Genomic DNA, 18,998 nt, shown 5'->3' with positions numbered 1-18,998 from the left:
CACTAGAGACGGGGATGAGACCACCAAATACATTTTCACATGCTACCTGAGCCAGAATTTCCATCTTTTAATGCAGAAGGTAGATTATTTTAGTCCCTTGAAATATGCCCTCCAGCATTTTAAGTGAAGGCAGGCTCTTTCATTTGCAGAAATCCTAAATTGTGTTACAAACCATCAGTATTGAAATGAACCCACTGGAGACATTATAAAGTAAAAAGTGTTGGTATTACAGCACTTGTGATAATGAAAGTTAATATCATCATTATTAAAATGATAGAGCAGTGCTTAAAGTAACAGGGCCTTGAACTTCTCCGTCATAATCTCGTATACTGTACCTACAGTGAAAATAATGTTCATGCAGTGAAAAATATTTTGGCTAGCAGAAATCCTGTGAGCCTTATTTATGTTTGTTTTTATCTTGCAGGCTTTTGGGGGGGTCAGGACTGTAATTTATGTTGTTTTTGTTCCAGCCACATAGAAGATTCTTTGATGGATTACAACCCCAACAAAACTCCAACTTAAAAAGAACAATGACAACCAAGAGACTTAAAGCAGGTTTTTCATCTGCCTTGAAAGGAACTGAGTCCCAGCATTTAGAGTTCTTTTAATACTCTACCTCCCTCTGCTGTTATTATTGAGAAGTTCTTCAGCAATGGGAAATCATGTACTAACGGCTTCAATTTCCATGCTCTCCCTTCTTGCAATAATGGGAGACACAGACAGTAAAACGGACAGTTCGTTCATGACTGACTCAGACCCAGGTCGCTGTATGAGGCATCATTATGTTGATTCCATCAGTCATCCATTGTACAAGTGTAACTCAAAGGTAAGTACCTGTTTAAAAAATTATACCAGGACTTCGTTATCAAGAATATTTCCGAAACCAACTAATAATAATTATTATTCTGATGTGAAATATTAGTACCAAAAAACGTAGAGCAGGAAGCTGAATGCTTAGATCAGAAGTTTTGTGCTTTCTCAACAGCATAGTATGTGAACTTGTGCAAAATAGTTATCAGATTCACTTTTAAAAGGAGCAAGATTGAAGCTGAGTTGCTTGTACAATGCTCCTAAGGTTGGAATCTCAGATCACCTTTCAACTTTCCACTCAGAGGGAATATTTGATTCCGAAGAAATGAGAAGAAATGGTGATATGTAGACAGATACCTGAGCCACAGCATTCACATCCAGATCTGAACTGTCCTGTGGTGTTGGGACTGTACCAGGAAACTTCCTTGGGAGATCTCAAAGTACTTTATCATGGAGGGCAGCATCAATACCCCCATTTTACAGATGGGGAAACTGAGGCACAGAGCAGTGACGTGACTTGCCCAAGGTCACCCAGCAGGCTGCTGGCAGACCCACGAACAGAATCCAGGTCTCCTGAGTCCAAGTCCAGTGCTCTGACCACTAGCTAACACTGCTCAGGATTTTGATACAGCCCATTACAGGGAGGGGTCTAGCTGTGAAGGTCATATCATCACTGTCCAAACTTCCTGTAAACTCTGATCCAGTTTTGGTTTGGGTCAAGCTCAGTTAATATGGATTGCATAAAGACATGCATTTTGACAGGCTGTGCTTGAGGTAAAGAATTAAGCTATATAAAAGTAATGAAAAAGATTCTGAAAAACTTTACTCAAAATTTTTTAATATTTAGTTTCTCGTGATTTTTGCACCTCTCAATTTTGCTTTTCCACCAAATTTCAGAGGGATCACTACTTTTGGCTTAGGCTGTTTTGCATTCGCTCATGTTTCTGTCTTTCATTTGAAATTTCAAGCTTGGAAAACTTTGAGCCAAAGTGTTATATTAGCCTCTGTTTATAGTCTACATTAGCTTCTGACATGAATTATAAGTGAGGCACGAAGAAAGACATAGAGTGAGAGAACCATTACTGATCCCTTTCTCCCTGTCCTAATTTCCTTCGAAAAAGTTAGCACAGCGTGCAATTCAAACATGTGGCCAATGGTCTGACCATTAGAACTGTGTGACTAACTGATTTTTTTGATTCACTGACTGAACCAAAAAATGGGGGGACGGGGAACGGGAATAATTGTGTCAAAAGAAATGTTCCATTGTGTTTTTGAGGCTTTTTTAAACCTTTTTTTGAAAAATAAAATTGCCAAAAAATTCAAAACAAGAAGTCATTTTGAATAAAACAACAGAAACGTCATGTTGAAAATGTCAGTGTTTAATTTTTTTCAGAATTGTTCGTTTTTCAACTGAAACAAGTTAGCGAATTCCACACAAACTCACAAAATGTTTAGATTGACCCAGATCTGCATTTTTTGGCAAACATTTTATCCAAAAATTTTCACCCAGCTCTGCTGACCACCCCGCTCTCTGTTGGCTGCTTGAATGGCCTCCTCCGCTCCCTGGATCAACAAAAGAGAACGGGCCCTTCAAGCTCTCCCCTCAGTGAGTTTCCATAAATGCCCACAGTTGCTAATGAATAACAAAGGGTTGCTTTATTAGGGCTGCCAGAAATACAAAGTGCAGTTCAAGTTACAAACAAAAGATGATGAACACAATAGGTTCCCAACTCAGCCTGTAGGGCAATTCAGCACAGGAGTATAAAGGTGAGGCTCCCCAGGTCTCGGGCTGGGGATATTCAGATCAGGCTATCCCTCTCCTGGAGGCAATCACATATTGGCCTGCAGATCGCCTGGAAAGAGTCTAGTCCTTTCATTCAGGCCTGTCCCTGGGTCCCCTAACCATCAGCCACAGCTTCTACTTGTCCCTCCTAGCCAGGCTGTCAGCCCTTCAGCACCTAAAATGCCCAGCCTCAGCCACAGCTCCTAGGCTGCTGCTCCTGCCTACTGGTCCTGCTCACTCACAGCCTTTAATTCCCTCCTGAGCCATGTCCTCTCTGGCAGTCCTTCCCTTTCCTGTGCTGCAGGGATTTTGGAGCCCACCGGGATTAATTCCATTGCCAGTAAGGAGCCAGCAGTTTTCATTATATTATTGCTTGGGTGTCTCTTTCTGCTATGCCCTTACCCTGTGGGCATCCTGGATTGGAATGTATGAGTTTCATAATGTTGCCAACTTTTGCAATTTTATTGTGATGTTTTTCTTAATCCCCAATGTTGGAGATGAAAGACCGCACGAAAATCTCTGCTTTCACTGGAAAGCAAAAATTTCTAGTCCTCCAGGTGGCAGAGAAAAGCCAATGTGGAGTGAGTATACTGTAAAGACTCAGAAATCAAAAGGCAAATTTAGAAAAATTCATGATTTTTAAGCCAATGGCATGATTTTTTGTGGGGAGGCAGAGTTGTGACTCATAATTTTTCAATTTTTGAGGTTGACAATACTGGTTTCAGTCCAAGATCTTGCAAAGTTTATCTGATTTCTCTGATTGTAAATGGAATGTGTTCACACTAAATCCTTAGGGATACCAGCCCTTTTAATTGGATTATGCATTTACGGTCACTGGGATGATGTAGTGCTGCTTTCTTCTGGCCTCATTAATAGATTTATTATTTAACTATTAATAGAGTTGGGGGGAATATTTTGGCACAAAAAGGTTTTCTGATGAAAAATGAGTCTTCAAAAACAGAACTTCTTGTGGAACAATTGGTGACATCTTCATCTATTTTTTAATCAAAATTTTGTTTGCAATCAAGTTCCATAATAATTTTGAAAATGGTTTTGCTAAACATTTGAATTTAAAAGTTTCTATAAAAATCTTGTGGGAACTTTCACGTAAGCTGGAAAATGGGTCCATTTCAAACCCTGCAAAATGGAAAAAAAAAGAAAATTTCCTATGAAACTGTTTTTCAACCAGCTCATATTGTTAAGATCTTGTAGATCCAGGACATTGCTACTGTGAGAGTGACTATTCTGAAGCTACCATACACTACTAGCACAATATTAGATTCCCTTATGCGGATTGGCCTCAGAATCTGTCTTAAAATATGGTCTGATAAAATAGTAGTTTGAAATATATAGGTATGGTATGTTCTTTATATTTAGTGTAGAAACACTGAGTTTCTGTTGGATTAGCTGTGTGTTTTTTGTGTGTTTTGTTACCCCTTGTACTGTTTCTTTGTAGAACACAGACTGATAATCTATTTCAACCATAGATTTGTGTCCTTTTTTCTGTGATGGCTTTGTTCCACTGCACACCTCCTTTTCTACACAGTTCTGCTAATGGGCCTATATCTTGATCTGTGTTACCCTGCTACTGCATCATACAATCATCAAAATTAGAGATGGAAAATCCCTATTAGGTTTTCTTCTCCATTCTGGGCTAATGCAGGATTGTGTCCTAAAATATATCAAGTGCTTTGTTTTCACCTTCGAGGCTGCCAGTTGGGTCCATTTGGAAGGTGTTTCGGTGACATTTAATATGTCCATTGAATGCAATTCAGTTGATCAAATCCCATTTACTTGTGACCTCAACCGAATGTTGAACACAGGCCTCAGGACTGAGAAACTAACATAGTAATACACTATATACAGTATGTAGAAGAGACACCAAGAAGAGACACTAGAACAGGGGTGGCCAATCTGTGGCTCTGGAGCCACAAGCGGCTCTTCAGAAGTTAATATGTGGCTCGTTGTATAGGCACCGACTTCAGGGCTGGAGCTACACGTGCCAACTTTCCAATGTGCCGGGGGGTGCTCACTGCTCAACCCCTGGCTCTGCCACAGGCCCTGCCCCCACTCCACCCCTTCCCACCTCCTTCCTTGAACCTGCTGTGCCCTCGCTCCTCCCCCCCACCCCGAGCCTCCTGCACGCTACGAAACAGCTGATCAGGAGGTGCAGGGAGGGAGGAGGAGGCGCTGATCGGTGGGGCTGCCGGTGGGCAGGAGGCTCTGGGAGCAGAGCCGGGGGGAGCTGATGCGGGGCTGCTGACATATTACGGTGGCTCTTTGGCACTGTACGTTGGTAAATTCTGGCTCCTTCTCAGGCTCAGGTTGGCCACCCCTGCACTAGAAGGTCATTCAACCCTAAAAGACAAGGTTCTTCTATTTTGACCTAAAGCAAAGCATTTGTTTCAGCTCATAATGAATTGAATTCCCTGACCAGTCTTAGCTTCCATCTTACCTCTGCCACCAAGACTTATTGGACCCTAAGGCACGGAATCCCCAATGACTCTTAAATCAGTACCTCCTGAATTACATTACTGTCATAAGGCACTCTTTCTGGATGTGCCAAAAGAGTGCTGCAAGTGATATCTGGGAATAATGAGGCCAGGCTGGATACAGACATACTGTAAGAAGAGTTTTTAGTGTATGGTTAAGATAATAGTGGTAGTGGAAAAAGATCCCATGAGATTTGCAGTAATCCCAGCTCAATGCCAGGCCAGAAGTACTACGGACGTAAAATTAGGACACATATTTCAGCATGTCCACCATCAGGCCCAGCCAGTCACGGGAAATGTGCAAATGAGAAATACTACCACTAATAAAAGCTTGAATTCCAAAAAGGATATCATTTGAGTTAGGGAAAAGCTCTAGGCCCCTTTGTAATTATCTCTGAACTTGTTATAAGAACTACTCCCGCTCCTTGCACCCAACCTTCAGAATAGTTGAGTTCTGCTGACTGTAAGTTAGGGTGGGGTTTTTGCTTAGCTCATCCAATCCCAGTACAGAGGGGCAATCATGATCCTCCCCGTCATTCCTATATTGCATTAGGAAAGTGGTACTGTACTTCCTAGGGTGACCAGACGTCCTGTTTTTAAAGGGACAGTCCTGTATTTAAGCCCTCCTGCAGGTGTCCTGAGTTGTTCTTAAAAACGGGCAAATTGTCCCATATTTTCTGTCTCTCCCCCCCCACCAGTACTACTGGCCAGATCCAGTTGTCCAGTGGGCAATGATGGGGGTGGGTATGCAAGGCTGGTGGCGGGGCAAAGCTGCAGCGCGAGGGGATGGCCACTCCCCCTGCTGGTCCTTCAGCACAGTCCCTCAGCGTGCCAGCTCTTGGCCAGCTGGGCTCCCCCTCATCCCATTTCTGGCCAGCGCTGGCTGCGCGCTGCGGTGGTTGGTGAGTGCGGGCAGGCGCCAGGCAACAGCCAGTTACGTGTCGCCTTGGCTGCCCACCCATCGGCCCTTTATGTGCTTCCCCTCTTGCTGTCCTCTCCCTGCTTTGCCCCTTCACCCCCGCCCCCGCTCTGCTGCTCCTCCATATTTCCCGCCCCCCCAGCGGGGCGCGTCCCATTCCCAGTGCTGTGTGGAGAACCAGCCCCCGGTTAGAGCGCTGAGCTCACCAACAGCCTGGCCAGCAGGCTCCTTCCTTCCCCCACTGCCTCTGGCTGGGCCGGCACCCCAGGAAAACCCAAGACCCTCTGGCCCAGGGCACTGGCCAGGAGGAGCCGAGCCCTGTGTGGGCCAAAGCCCCGCACAGCACTGGCACGGGGAAGCCTCTCCGCCCCTCAGCTAAGCTCTGGAGTGGCGGAGGTGGGTGGGGGGAGCAATTTCCAGCCTGTTCATGCCCTGAACCTGCAGGCTCCACAGCAGCCACTGGGGCGGGGGTTTAGCACCTCACCCCCCTCCCTGGGTCCTGCCTCCAGGGAACATGGGGCTGCACCATCCCCTAGGCACCCTCCCCTGCTGAGCCACCTCTCTGGCCGGGTTCACTGAAGCCCCTGCAGTCAGGTTCCCTGGGCCCTGGTGCACAGTGCAGCCTTAGGGCTTAACCCCTTCCTGCCCACACTGTAGCTGGACTAAGCTAGGTTATGTCGGTGGCCAGCAGCAGCCTGGAGGTATTAGCTGCCTTTCGACACTGTGAGGGCAGGAAGGGACAAGCTGCTTCCAGCCACACAGAGGGTGGGGGGAGGGAAGAGATGAGCTCTGCAAAGATTCATACTAGGTTATCCCTTCCCCCGTCCTCCTCCCCTGCGGCTGGAAGCAGCTCCCGTCCCTTCCATCCCACACAGTGCTGAAAGGCTGCTGCTGGCCACATTCTGGTGTGAACCTTGCAGAAATCTGGGGGCAGGGGGCACGTGACCCTGTGTGCGCCCCCCCCCCGTGTGTTGCCTCAGGAAGACATGGCACCAGGCACCAGGAGAGGCGGGTCCGTCCAGGGGGCCCAGCCAGGTGTGGACGGCAGAGAGCGCCAGGCAGGGAGGGTTGGATTGGTCAATCACCTCCTTCCCCCCATGTGAGAGAGGTGTACGGGAGTGTGTGTGTGTCTCCTCTCCTCATGTGTGTGTGGGGCATTTAAGGGGTGTATGTCACCCCTCCTCGTGTGAACCCTAAAGCCTTAAAGATAAGAAGGTAAATAAAAAGAATCCAACTACACAGTATTTCTTTTTAACAGGGGCTCAGTCAACTTGATTTTAATTTGAATGTTTGTACTGTGTAGTTCTGATTGATTGCCATTGAACTCACTTGAATACGAGTCATTTTTATTTATTTATTTATTTATTTACGGGTGTCCCATATTCAGCATAGGGAAATATGGTCACCCTAGTACTTCCGGAATAGCATTACAATATGACATGTACATGGTTATGTAGGGGAGGAGGAGAACTCACAGCTGGATATTGAGTTATAAAACATCCATACATTTCTACTAAATATATACTTACTCTATTAGTGTGCTGTGCCATCATATCATTACTAATTATTTAATGGAGTAATAATCTCTATTTCACTATAGTATACAATGCAATAAACAGCTGCTGCAATTGATTAAATGGCAAAGCAAAGCTTCTGAAGTACATGCAATTTCCAGCTCATTTGCACACCTGCCAAAATATACTGGTGCTATTTGGGAATTTAAGAGGAGTCGGTTAAGTTACAGGTTAGTCCAAGAATTTAAAAGGCCATCTAAATGTGAATTCTGATTACTTTTTTTTCCAGCAAAGTTTATGATTCCCATGATGCAGTGCCACTCTTAAAATGTACACTGTAATCTATAAATAGGGGCTGTAAGGAAAAAACATAGTTTTAAAAATTACCATGCACTAGGAAGCCTATCTTTCCATTGATTCCTGAGCAAAATTTTGCAATGATAAGATCTGCAAAGTGTGATGTGATGCTTTGTTTTAAAATCACTATGTTAAATGTATTAAGCTAACTAAACAATTACAATGCAGTTTTATTGAAAAAAAGTGTCTTTTTTGTGGAAGACTAGTATTAGTGTCAGCTCTGAATAGATTTCTTGCGGGCACATGAAAAATTCTGCTTTGCAGTTATGTTGTGTAATCTTTATCCTGTCCCCAGTTCCGTTCCCCAGTTCCATTGTTTTCTGCTGCTTCTGGTGACACCGGCAGGATTAGGCAGAGAGAGGTGAGATTAAAGATTTTGTTTTTTAGGACAGTGGAGCCAAAAATGTATAAACATTCCCATGCTAAGAACACCATCATTTGCAGGTATTCTTCACCACATGGTAATGTATCCCATGATGGATCATGTAACATTTCAGTTGAAATGCTTTTCTATTAATCATTGAAAAAGAATTCTTGCAATCAGATAAAAGATATAGTGGCACAATTAGGCATTCTCAGGATTCTGGGGAAAAAATTAAACTTAAAATGTTAATTGGAGAGGGTTCAGAAAAAGAGCAACAAGAATGAATAAAGAATTGGAAAACGTGCCTCAGGGAGCTCAATCTGTTTCGAATCAAAGAGAATGTTAGGGAGTGATTTTATCGCAATCTATAAATACCTACATGGGAAACAAACATTTGATAACAGAAGGATCTTCAGTCTAGTAGAGAAAGGTATAACACAGTCTGGTGGCTGGAAATTGGAGCTAGACAAAATTAGGAATTTTTGGAAAGTTCAATGGCTTGTGTTAGACTAGATGACCACGATGGTCCCTTCTGGCCTTGGAATCTATGAATCTGTCTTGGCTAATTGAAGTTTGCTGATATAGTTTGAAACACCTCATGTAAGCATAGCAATAACCAGCTGTAAAATCATGCTGGTTGGCCATGGTATAGGTTTAAAGTTGTTAAATACTGACTGTGTCTACACAAACTGTTAACTACTGTACTGTGGTTTGAAATAACCCTTAACTCGAGTTAGCTAACATGCTTTTAAAAAGCACCCTTTTTTTTGTCCTTTAGACAGGGCCTAACACAGTTTCTACTCTTCTCCACAGCTGGACAGCAGATTGTTTGGAAGGGAAATAAATGGGTAATCACCATGGAAGCTCTTTAGTTCTTTCCAGGTCTGTAACATGTCTTCGTCTATTCACAGTTCATTCAGTGGAAGAAGAGAAAGACCAGTGGGCCTTTAATATTGTTAGGAAAAGTCAGTGATAAGCTTTCAAACCCAGCAAAGAGTTTATATTGGTTTATATTTTCATTACATTATATCTTCATTACATTATATTGATTTACCTCTTTAAGGAGATCTTTGCAAAGAAAAGGTCTAGAAACTTACTTTAAAAAATAAGAAAGTTGAAATTCTCCTTTATATTTCTAAGGGATGCACAGACCATAAAAGCTAGCTCTGGTGACCACCTGTTTTATTAACTAGAAATGCTAAATATTAGCCAACTAAGAGTCACGACCCAATTGGTCAGTTATGATTTCAGGGCTTGATTTTCAGAGAGCTCAGGCCAAGGCACAGTTGCAGTAATTGCACATACAACTGTATTTGAAACACAAGCCCTGGCTTTCTGAAAACCAGGCCCCAAATCCCCAATGGATGATGATGTCCAGAACTCAAGGACGCTGATGATGCTTTCTTCTAAATGACTGTACATAAAATACAACTTAACATTGAACAATCTGGACTGGATATAGTCCATTATTACTGTTATGCATCATACTAGATAGTCAAGAGCCACCACCAGGTGTTTCCCAGTTAATCCTGAGACACTTAAATTCAATTACATTTGATTGAACTCCATGTCTGTATTCCTTGGCCACACACTAACACCAGTGTGTACGTTTCCTAACCCTTCTCTGTTCTAACTTGCAGATGGTGCTGCTGGCTCGCTGCGAGGGACGCTGCAGTCAGACATCACGCTCTGAGCCGATGGTCTCCTTCAGCACAGTCCTAAAACAACCATTCCGTTCTACCTGCCACTGTTGCCGGCCCCAGACCTCCAAGCTGAAAGCAATGAGGTTGCGCTGCTCAGGTGGCATGAGGCTCACTGCTACGTACCGTTACATCCTGTCCTGCCATTGTGAAGAGTGCAACTCCTAGGGGGACACCAGTTGCAATGACGAGAGGGGGGACACTGCTCCCAGAAAGCAATCGCAGCCACTGAGAGCTCACCAGCACACTATTAAAGTATTCCTACAACCAGGACTCATCAAGCTGGGTTGGATTTGAGAAGTAAAAAATGAAAGACACCAGGGCCCTGGATTGTGCTGATTGTGAAAACAAAGACATCCATCTGCTGGTCTGTGCTGAAGACAAAACCCTGGAGACATGAACCCTTTTTTCCCCCCTGAAAGGATACTTTGGGGGGTATATTTTCAGGCTCAGCCTTTCTTCTGCTCTGGGAGTTTTGAATAAGGACTGATGGGAGGTTTTTTTTTTTTGCCAGTGAACAATAAAGACACAGAGAGAGAACAACGGGGGTCCATCTGCTGGAGGTACTATATTCTACAAAAGTCGATATTTGGAAGCAGGATCACTCCATTCCTGCATATGACTGCTTATTGTGTCATTTTATTCTCCGTCTCTTAGTTATATTGCCCTTCAAAATGAACTGCGTTGATGGTAAGGGATATATGTTACTTGATCTGGCAGACAAGTTCTGGACAATTTTAACTGTGGTTTAGCTGAAATTATGAATAAATAATTGAAAAGTGAACTGGATAGTGAATGAGGCATGGGAATTGTCCATCTCTAGACGGTTCAAATGATTATTTGTAGTGGATTGCCTCACAACTTGGTGGCTGGGTGACGTTTAGGAAGAAAAAGGTCATGCAGTTCATTCTTTCTCCTCTAATATCCCGGGGGTGATCATTATAGCCAGACTGTAGCTATCACAAAATGTACTAATTAAAAACTAGAAACTAAGTACCGGTTTACAATTTAAAAATGGAGCCTCTTAAACAGAATCTCTTCTTAAACTGGGCTGGCCTCAGGAGGAACAGATCCCAGAGCTGCCAGAATAATAACAATATGTAGGAATAATTTGTATCCATAGATCTCAAAGTACTTCATCCAAAGTGAGTAAGTATCACTATCCCTGTTTTAAAGATAAAGAATCTGAGGCACAAGGGAGTTAACTGATCTGCCTACAACAAGGCCTTGGCAGAGCCTGAATCCCAGCTGTGTACTAATTACTGGATCATGCTGCTTCTCTGCAAGGGAGGATCTGACCACCAGTTGCCTTCCCCTCTAGGACCACTGTTGGACAAGGAAATAGGCCTAGCCCATGAGTTAGGAGGTTGCCTGGCATGTAAAAAGAGATGATGTGTGTGTGTGTGTGGGGGGGGGTGTCACATGGCCCCCCAATTTGCTGCTTGGCTTGTACTGAGCAAATGAGCATGCTTACATGGACTGAGCATGCTCAGTAACATCTGCTGAAGCCACTGCCCTCACTGTACCTCCCCCCCATCGGAAGGCATGGGTCATCTCTGCAAAGTTTCAAAAACGGTGCCCCTAAGGTACAGATTACTTTATTTGTAGTTAAAGCTGGCCCTGCTCTTAAACATTTAGCTTTTGGGAGGGTCAGTTGAACAATAAATACCCATAGCCTTCCACAACATGGAAACTACATAAATTTATTTGGATCTTGGCTCCTTTTAATGGCGATATACTGAGTAGGATAGTCAACCTGCTACAGAATCTCTTCCCTGAACCCAGATCAACCTAAACAGGTGTTCCATGTGAGATAGTGAAAGCCAAGGAAGTAGAGAGCTCATGGCTCATAATGCCATGATTCAGTCCAGCTTCAAATCCACAGTGACACCCACATGGAATATGCATAAAGTCCAATGTTACTCCAGCAGTAATCTGAACGTCATTGCACAATGATGAATAGGAGGGGCAGAGGTTGGGAGTGGGTAGACAAGTCCAGAATACAGCCCATCTGTTGTATGCCATCTAATCTGTCTTGAACAATTGCCATATATAGCAACCAGGCTTTTGGCAATTACATCACAGGAATTCCATTGAGTATGCTCAAGGACTCCCCAAGGTCTTTCTCTAATATAAAGAAACAGATTAAGTGGCCTGAAATTGGGAAGTGAGCATTTCCATGGCTTACATATGCATTATTGTGGTTGACCAGGCAGATCCAATGTCCTTGACCATTACCGTCCCAGGAGCACTATGGGAAGTAGAGACATGTGGCAGGCATATATTCAGCTGAATTCTGGAGCAGGATATAATTCAGTAAAAGTAGAAAATGATTGGGGCCAAATGTACACAGACACTTATAGATATTAGTGATAGATAGATGGTATAGACTGAAAAGGGTATTCCCTGTCTGCTGGAGAGTATCTTGTCATTGATGGCCAGTTTAAAATAAGAACTCTTAGAGCTGTGGATGAAGCGTGAATCAAATTGTTATGAGCTGTGTAGCTCATAGTCAAATGCCAGGACCACGCCTGAAGGACCACAATGAGATCATTGGATGTGATTCATTATTTCATTCTGATGGTGATTCTTTTCATATCTGATGAATAGTTTGAACATGACAGATAGGAGTGTGTACGGAGTATTATCACTTAACTAGTTTGTACAAGACCCCCCCCTCCTCCTTCAGGAACATTTTTGTGTGTCCAAGCTTCATTATCTAAAACGCTTCATTATCCAAAACAGGACCGTGTCTCCATATTAATTACGTAGAAAATCCCCTTGATTATCTGAACCATTAATAATCTAAAATTATAGTGGTTGCCGTAATACATTTTCAGTTTTGTCTTTGATAACTACATACTATTACCTCAAAATATACAAAGTATCCCTGTACTTAAGATAGAGAATTCTGCATGAGCTGAAGTCATGTTATTTAGTTATCAAAGATATTGGAAAAATTTTAAGGGTAGCTGCTGGTATTCAGTGTCTCTCCCCTTTCCCCCACCACATGACATCAAGAGGCAGATCCTTAGCTCCACTGAAGACACTAGAGCTAATTTACACAGGCTGAGGATCTGCTGCTTGGAGCTTTTACTGTACAGTAGCCAAGTCTCAAGCTAGACAGGACTGGATTGATGAATAATACCTCATTGAAAAAGTCATTGGTTGTGCTGTTGCTCTCTCTCTCTTTGGTAAGAAGGGGGCAGGGGGAAGAATTTAAAGAAAGACTTTCACACCAGAGCCAACTTAGAAAAAAGAGAATATTTATAGTGAGAGAAAAAATTGGGATATATTTATTCCTGTGTCCCTTTTCCATCACAATGCAAGAGCTATTATTGCGACAATTGGTCTCAGAAGATATTTGTGGTTTAACAAAAGCTTTCTCTCACACCCAAGATTCCTTCCCCTTCTCTTGATCCTATAGTGAAGTCATCTTGTGACCTCAAAATCTGTTGCCAGGCAAATAATTGTGAGTCAATTCAAGTTTTTTTTACTTAATTACAGAGTCAAATAAATATAACAGAGTTGGGACTTGAAGGCGCCAACCCTATTTGCAAGCAAGTTGAATTGGTAAATAACAAACTCTGAGCAAAATCTTTAAGTTCTTACTCAGTTTTTGCTTAGCCCTTCCTCAGGTAAAACTCGTATTGACTTCAGAAGATAAGGACCGAAGGCCCAGTTTTCATGTAGCATGGGAACTGTCTAGCCCTAGACAATTGAAATGATTATTAACAGTGGACTTCATGACAACTCAGTGGCTGAATGATGTTTAGAAAGAAAAAGGTCATACAGTTCATTCTTCCTCCTCTAACATCCCTGGGGGTTATCATTACAGCCAGACTGTAGCTGTCACTAAATGAGTGCCTAAAATTTAGCACCTAAATCCATATTTTGACACCTATATATCCATTTTAGGCAACTAAATAAAGTACACAAATCATCAGTTATGTGCAACGATATGGATTCAAGTGCCCCATATAGAGCAACCATCTTTGAACATGAAGGACCACAGGATTTGACTTGTGTGAGAAAATATGAAAATTAAATGACTTTTCCTTAGCATGAGATTGTACTTGATACATCTCTGATATGTTCTGAAGGTTTGACTACACTCTAAGTACCTCTATAATAATGTTGTTCCTTGAGAACAGAAAGGGAAAGGGACAATTGTCTAGATAATGCTGAGGGGCAGGAGGAGGGGCAGGTTCTTTGCAATAGTGTCCTCTCCTCAGAATCTGAATGTGTGTGTCTGTGTGGTTTTTCTTTTTCCATTGAGGTTGACTCTTCCTGAAGAAGGATCCACCAGACTTGCAGGATGGGCAGCTTCCTCCAAGAACATTCTGTGGTTTGCCCAACAGGTGATGCTCCTACAACCAAAGGCCACCATCACCTCTTTCTGCTTTCCTGTCTCATCCTCCCCTTTCTTCCTTTCTGTTCATCATGTTCCTAATGTGTGGGCCACAAAATCAGACCCCCAACAATCTCTTCTCTATCCACATCTACCATGGTGCAGTACACAGCATCATGCTAGTTTACTTTTTAAAACCATATACTACTGTATCAGCAGTGCTATAGTTCAATTTGAATTGGGTTAATTGCATTAAAATGATTTACTAATGGAGCCCAGACAGAGAAAGACACAAACTTGAAGAATGGAAAAGAACTATAGTAAAGAGCGTCATCAGGATTGTTTATGTGTAAGAAGTGCATTATAAGCCAATGTTGTATATCAGAGACCCCGTTAAAAAGAAGTTGTGACGTGTCAGAATAAAAATACCATAATCTAGCATATGTTGAGTACTATGGCCCCACTTCAATGGGACCACTTGTTTGCTTAAAGGAACATGCATGTTTAAGTGCTTTGGATGGGTCAGTCCCTATATAAATAATAACAATTAACTTAAGAGCTCACTGTTTTCCTGGAGATGTCCACAGGGACATTAATTACACTTTCCCTTGGCTTGTGAGCATGGAGAACTTTTACAGATAAGAGACCTTGAGCCTGTCTGTCTCTGCTTGGCATAATCAAGTGCCTGTGTCAGCTGTTTGTCCAATGCTAAGTACAATAAAGGGGCCTGATATGAAGTTCATTGACATTAAGGGGAGTCCATCGTCTTTGATGAGCTTCAGATCAGGTCCTAAATGAGCACTTCTTACTATCCAACAAATAACAAATTAAAACATTTTATAATCTCAGAGACAGGTGTGCGACAGGGCAACTCTAGCAGATTTGCACTGACACACAGACCGAGGTGTATAATTTTCAGTTAAATGTGTTTTTGTGAACGGGCAAGAAGAATAAAAAATAGAAGTTACTGCAGCAATGGAATATTCCAGTCTCCTGCTCTTGTGTGTGTCTTTCTTCAGTACTGCTTCTGATTTTTAGAATCTGATTTGGGAAGAAGAGCTACTTAGAATGCTGGTGTGTCCTTTTCTGGTGTATTTCAGTGCCGTTTTCCTATGCTACTAAAGTCAATGGAAGGTTTGCAATGCAGTTTGAGAGGAATGGGATTAGGCCCTAAAGAAAAGAGAGCTCTGCGTAGCAGGGAATTTGCCCTCCAGCTCTGTGCATAGGTATTTTTCAGAAAATCCAAACAGCTTAAAAAATTCAGAGTACCAGCAGGAGACTGAAACAGATCACCATGAGCATATTGAGCTTCTGTATTTTTCGTACCTTTTTTGACTCGATAGATGTTTGAAACACAAAGGTTGAAACAAAAAACTTAATGCAGCACAAGTGATTGACAACTTTACTAGAGATATTACACTACTACAGATGTAACAGGTGCCCTTACAAATATGCTGTACAGAGTGTTTTAAACTAGCTGTAGGTCAGCTTCTTATATGGTGCAAGTGCAAAAAGGGGTGGTCGGAAATGTGAATAATGAGTCTATCCCTGGTATTCTGTGAGGAATGGGTCAAATTCTTTACAGGTGTCTCAGAGAAATTCTGGACAGGTAATCAACAGCCTCCAAATTACTTAGCCAGGCAGGGTGTTGTACAGATATGGGCCCTTCAGTGATTTGTGCTAGGAGAAAGCTGCTTTACATGAATCAGAAGACAGTACTCCAGCGTTCAAGGGGCTTGTTGGTAGGAATAAGCATTCCTATTGGGGCTTCACAGAGAAATGCATCTTCCAGAAATACCAATGTTGATAACAGACCATTTTGGAACATTGTGAGGAATCTAAAAGGGATTTCAAAGAAACACCATAAATCTTTTTACCTGTGACAAAAATCAACCCTTCCTTTAGCCAGCTGACCAAAATTAACCAATAACAACATGGCTCATTTAAAAAACAAAACTTAAAAAAAATATAAAACTCCCTGAGTAATTTACTAACCAGAGCCTCATTTGCTAGGGGACTCAGGGGCAGTTGCCCCCTCAACTTTCATAGGTCTATTTGCTTCATTATGTTTTCCATTTCCCGCCCCCCGCCCCGCAGCCCCAGCTTTGCAGGGTATAACATAATCACATAGAATGCCTCCCACCAGAATTTTGCTGAAATGATGCCCCTGTTTACAAATATTCTTCTTCTAGGAAGAGTTAAAGAGCTAGTCTATAGATAGATCAGTTTGCCTTTATCTGTAACCACGAGCGCTACATGGATTTTATAATTTTCTAATTTTCCATCAGGACTAGGCTCTTTTGTCTGCACTCTACTTTCAAATAGAAAAAGCATCTGAAAACATAAAAGCACCCATTCCTTTAATATGAAATCAATATGTGGTTTTCAATATTGTAATTTTGCAGCAGTAGTAAGATTCTTAAGAACAATCAGCCTCAGTTCACTGTTTTATGTAGAAGCAATTTAGTAACATTAAAAATGAGACTTGCTATATGTAATACTGAATTTTTTAGATGGTTGAGTCTGTTCTTTTGAGGCGTCTCTCGGCAGCTCAATGACCAGCGGGTGTCACTGTTGAGCAACATGAGGCTCAGATTCTCATGATCTGGGAGCAATAGAACCTCAGGCAGCTCAAACCCTTTTGGTTTAGGGAGCAAGAGGTTAATGTTGATGCTCATTCGTAAAATACTTAGATCCATATAAACACAGTGCTCAAAATGCTTTGGAAAGAGGGATGTTTACATACGCCAATAAGGTTAATGGATCTATGCGCATAACACATTTACATGTATATACTGTATTGCTATCTGCCAGATATGTTGCAAAGCTATAACAACATGTGACAATTAAGGAGCTTTTGCAAAAAGAATAATTACACTTTTGTGAGTTATAAATGCTGCATGAGCAAAATGACTTGCCACGACCAAAACCACCTGCCAGATTTGGGTCACTTGGAGTTGGCTTTGTGCATAATACTATCCTGTCAGGAGCATCACTGTTTGGCACTGAGGTTTCAAATATGGGAAATCTCGCAGGCTGTAAAGTTTGAATTTCACAGTTGCCATAGCGAGATGGCTGCAGCATAATGTACATGTAGCAGGGTGCAGGAGGGCAGGCCTGAGCACGCAGTGACTGAGACGATAGTATTTATTTCAATAGACCAGTAAATGTTTTGTGTGCTCTGTTGACAATTTGTAAAAGTAGAAAACCTGTTTTGTGATTTTTTTTGTGATGGAAGGTGTTTGTATGTTAAACTATTATAGATAAAGGAAGGCCTCCAACTATTTTTCAAATATGTTGTTATTTTAGTTTCTTACCGTCTCCTGTGGCTACGCAAGAGCTGCCGCTGCAGTTTTTATTTGGCGGCTCACTGGGTCTGGATTCTGGTCTCACTCATACTGCTTTTAAACTGCATAACTCCACTGAATTTAATCCAGTTACTTCTGATGTTTGAGAGGAGACGCAGGCTCTTTGTGTGCCCATCAGTGTAGAAGCCATTCTTCTGATCCATCGAATTTCAGTATGGGCCAAATCCGGGCAACCTTGCTCCCGTTCTCTAGTACCTAACTTATTGAACGGTCTCACTGAAAGCAGGTGAGTTGTTCAAGAAGTAAGGCACTACTTACTGTGAGAAAAGGAGTTAGACTCTTACCCTGTAGGAAGTCTCATGTCCCTAGTGGGTACACTCACAATCTATATTTTCTCTAGTCCACTTCCTTATAGTCAATGCACAGATATTTTTGTTTTAATAACTTCAGGATGTTTGCATGGTTTATTGCTTCTGTAATAAAATTATTGCTCTGGGCATTTGGAAACCGTGCCTCATCTAAACTCCTGTGTGATATTAAAAAGTGCAGCTCTTTCCCCATTGACTATAACCATAGGAAGGCAAAGATGGCACAAGAGGAACAGTGATCTCTAATTCCTTTAGTTTATTATTAATGGCTGTGTATTTGGGGACAATGAGAGTGTGTTCTGTATTCTATTGAACATGGAGTATGGGACTTGTCCCAAGAAGATTCCTTAATTAACATTAAGGGCTTTTCTGGAGGAACAGTTCACGTGTGGCAGACTGGGGTGTAAATCTACCTTACACTAGTGTGCTGCATACTAACTGCCCACGTGGATGTTGCTGCCCCGTACTAACAGTACCCTAGTGTGCTTTGATCTACTCCCATTTCAAAGCAGGGTAGATCAAAGCGCACTAGGGAACTTTTACTCTGGAGCAGCCAGTTCCACATGGATAGTCATTGCGGGGTGTAAATTTATACCCCAGTCTGTCCTGCACTAACTGTAAACCTAGACAAGCCCTAACTGAATTAACACTAAGGGCCTGGCTACATGGAGGCATTCAGGAAAGCTAATCTGAATTAACTTTCAAAGTGGATTAGTTAAACTATATTAAACCCCTTTATGGAAGATCCTATTTAGAATTAAAGTGCTCTTAATTCACTTTGGACCCCTGTGTGGACACTCTTATTTAGAATTAAAGTGGCTTTAACTCAGTTTGTATGTCTCAATGTATGTCTACACTGTCAGAGTTACATCACTGAAAGTTACAGCGCCGCTCAGAGAGCACTGAAGGGAAACCGCTGTTGTGTGTTCATACTGTCAGCTGTCTACGCAATAGCATGTTCACACTTGTGGCACTTGCAGCGGTATTTGGAGCAGTGCACTCTGGGCAGCTATCCCACAGAGCATCTCCTCC

At 42.3% G+C, this 18,998-nt stretch overlaps 1 protein-coding gene across 2 annotated transcripts in view; it reads left to right on the top strand.

Moving 5' to 3' along the window:
• NDP (norrin cystine knot growth factor NDP) overlaps positions 1 to 18,782 on the top strand; it is a 30,341-nt gene extending 11,559 nt beyond the window's left edge. The window contains exons 2-4 of one of the 2 annotated variants that reach the window (XR_012641644.1): positions 471 to 826; positions 9,880 to 10,629; positions 14,219 to 18,782. Coding sequence is in view for 1 of the 2 variants with exons in the window: in XM_074969188.1 (XP_074825289.1) it covers positions 653 to 826; positions 9,880 to 10,107 (402 nt within the window). In the remaining variant the exon portion in view is untranslated. Of the gene's footprint in view, positions 1 to 470; positions 827 to 9,879 lie in introns of both variants that reach the window. The other variant, XM_074969188.1, reaches the window with a different exon arrangement.
• Positions 18,783 to 18,998: the final 216 nt, after the last annotated feature.

This window comes from Natator depressus, chromosome 1 (assembly GCF_965152275.1).
Source record: "Natator depressus isolate rNatDep1 chromosome 1, rNatDep2.hap1, whole genome shotgun sequence".
NCBI lineage: Eukaryota > Metazoa > Chordata > Testudines > Cheloniidae > Natator > Natator depressus.
Note: the sequence above shows the minus strand (reverse complement) of the source record. Positions and strands in the feature narration are given on the sequence as shown.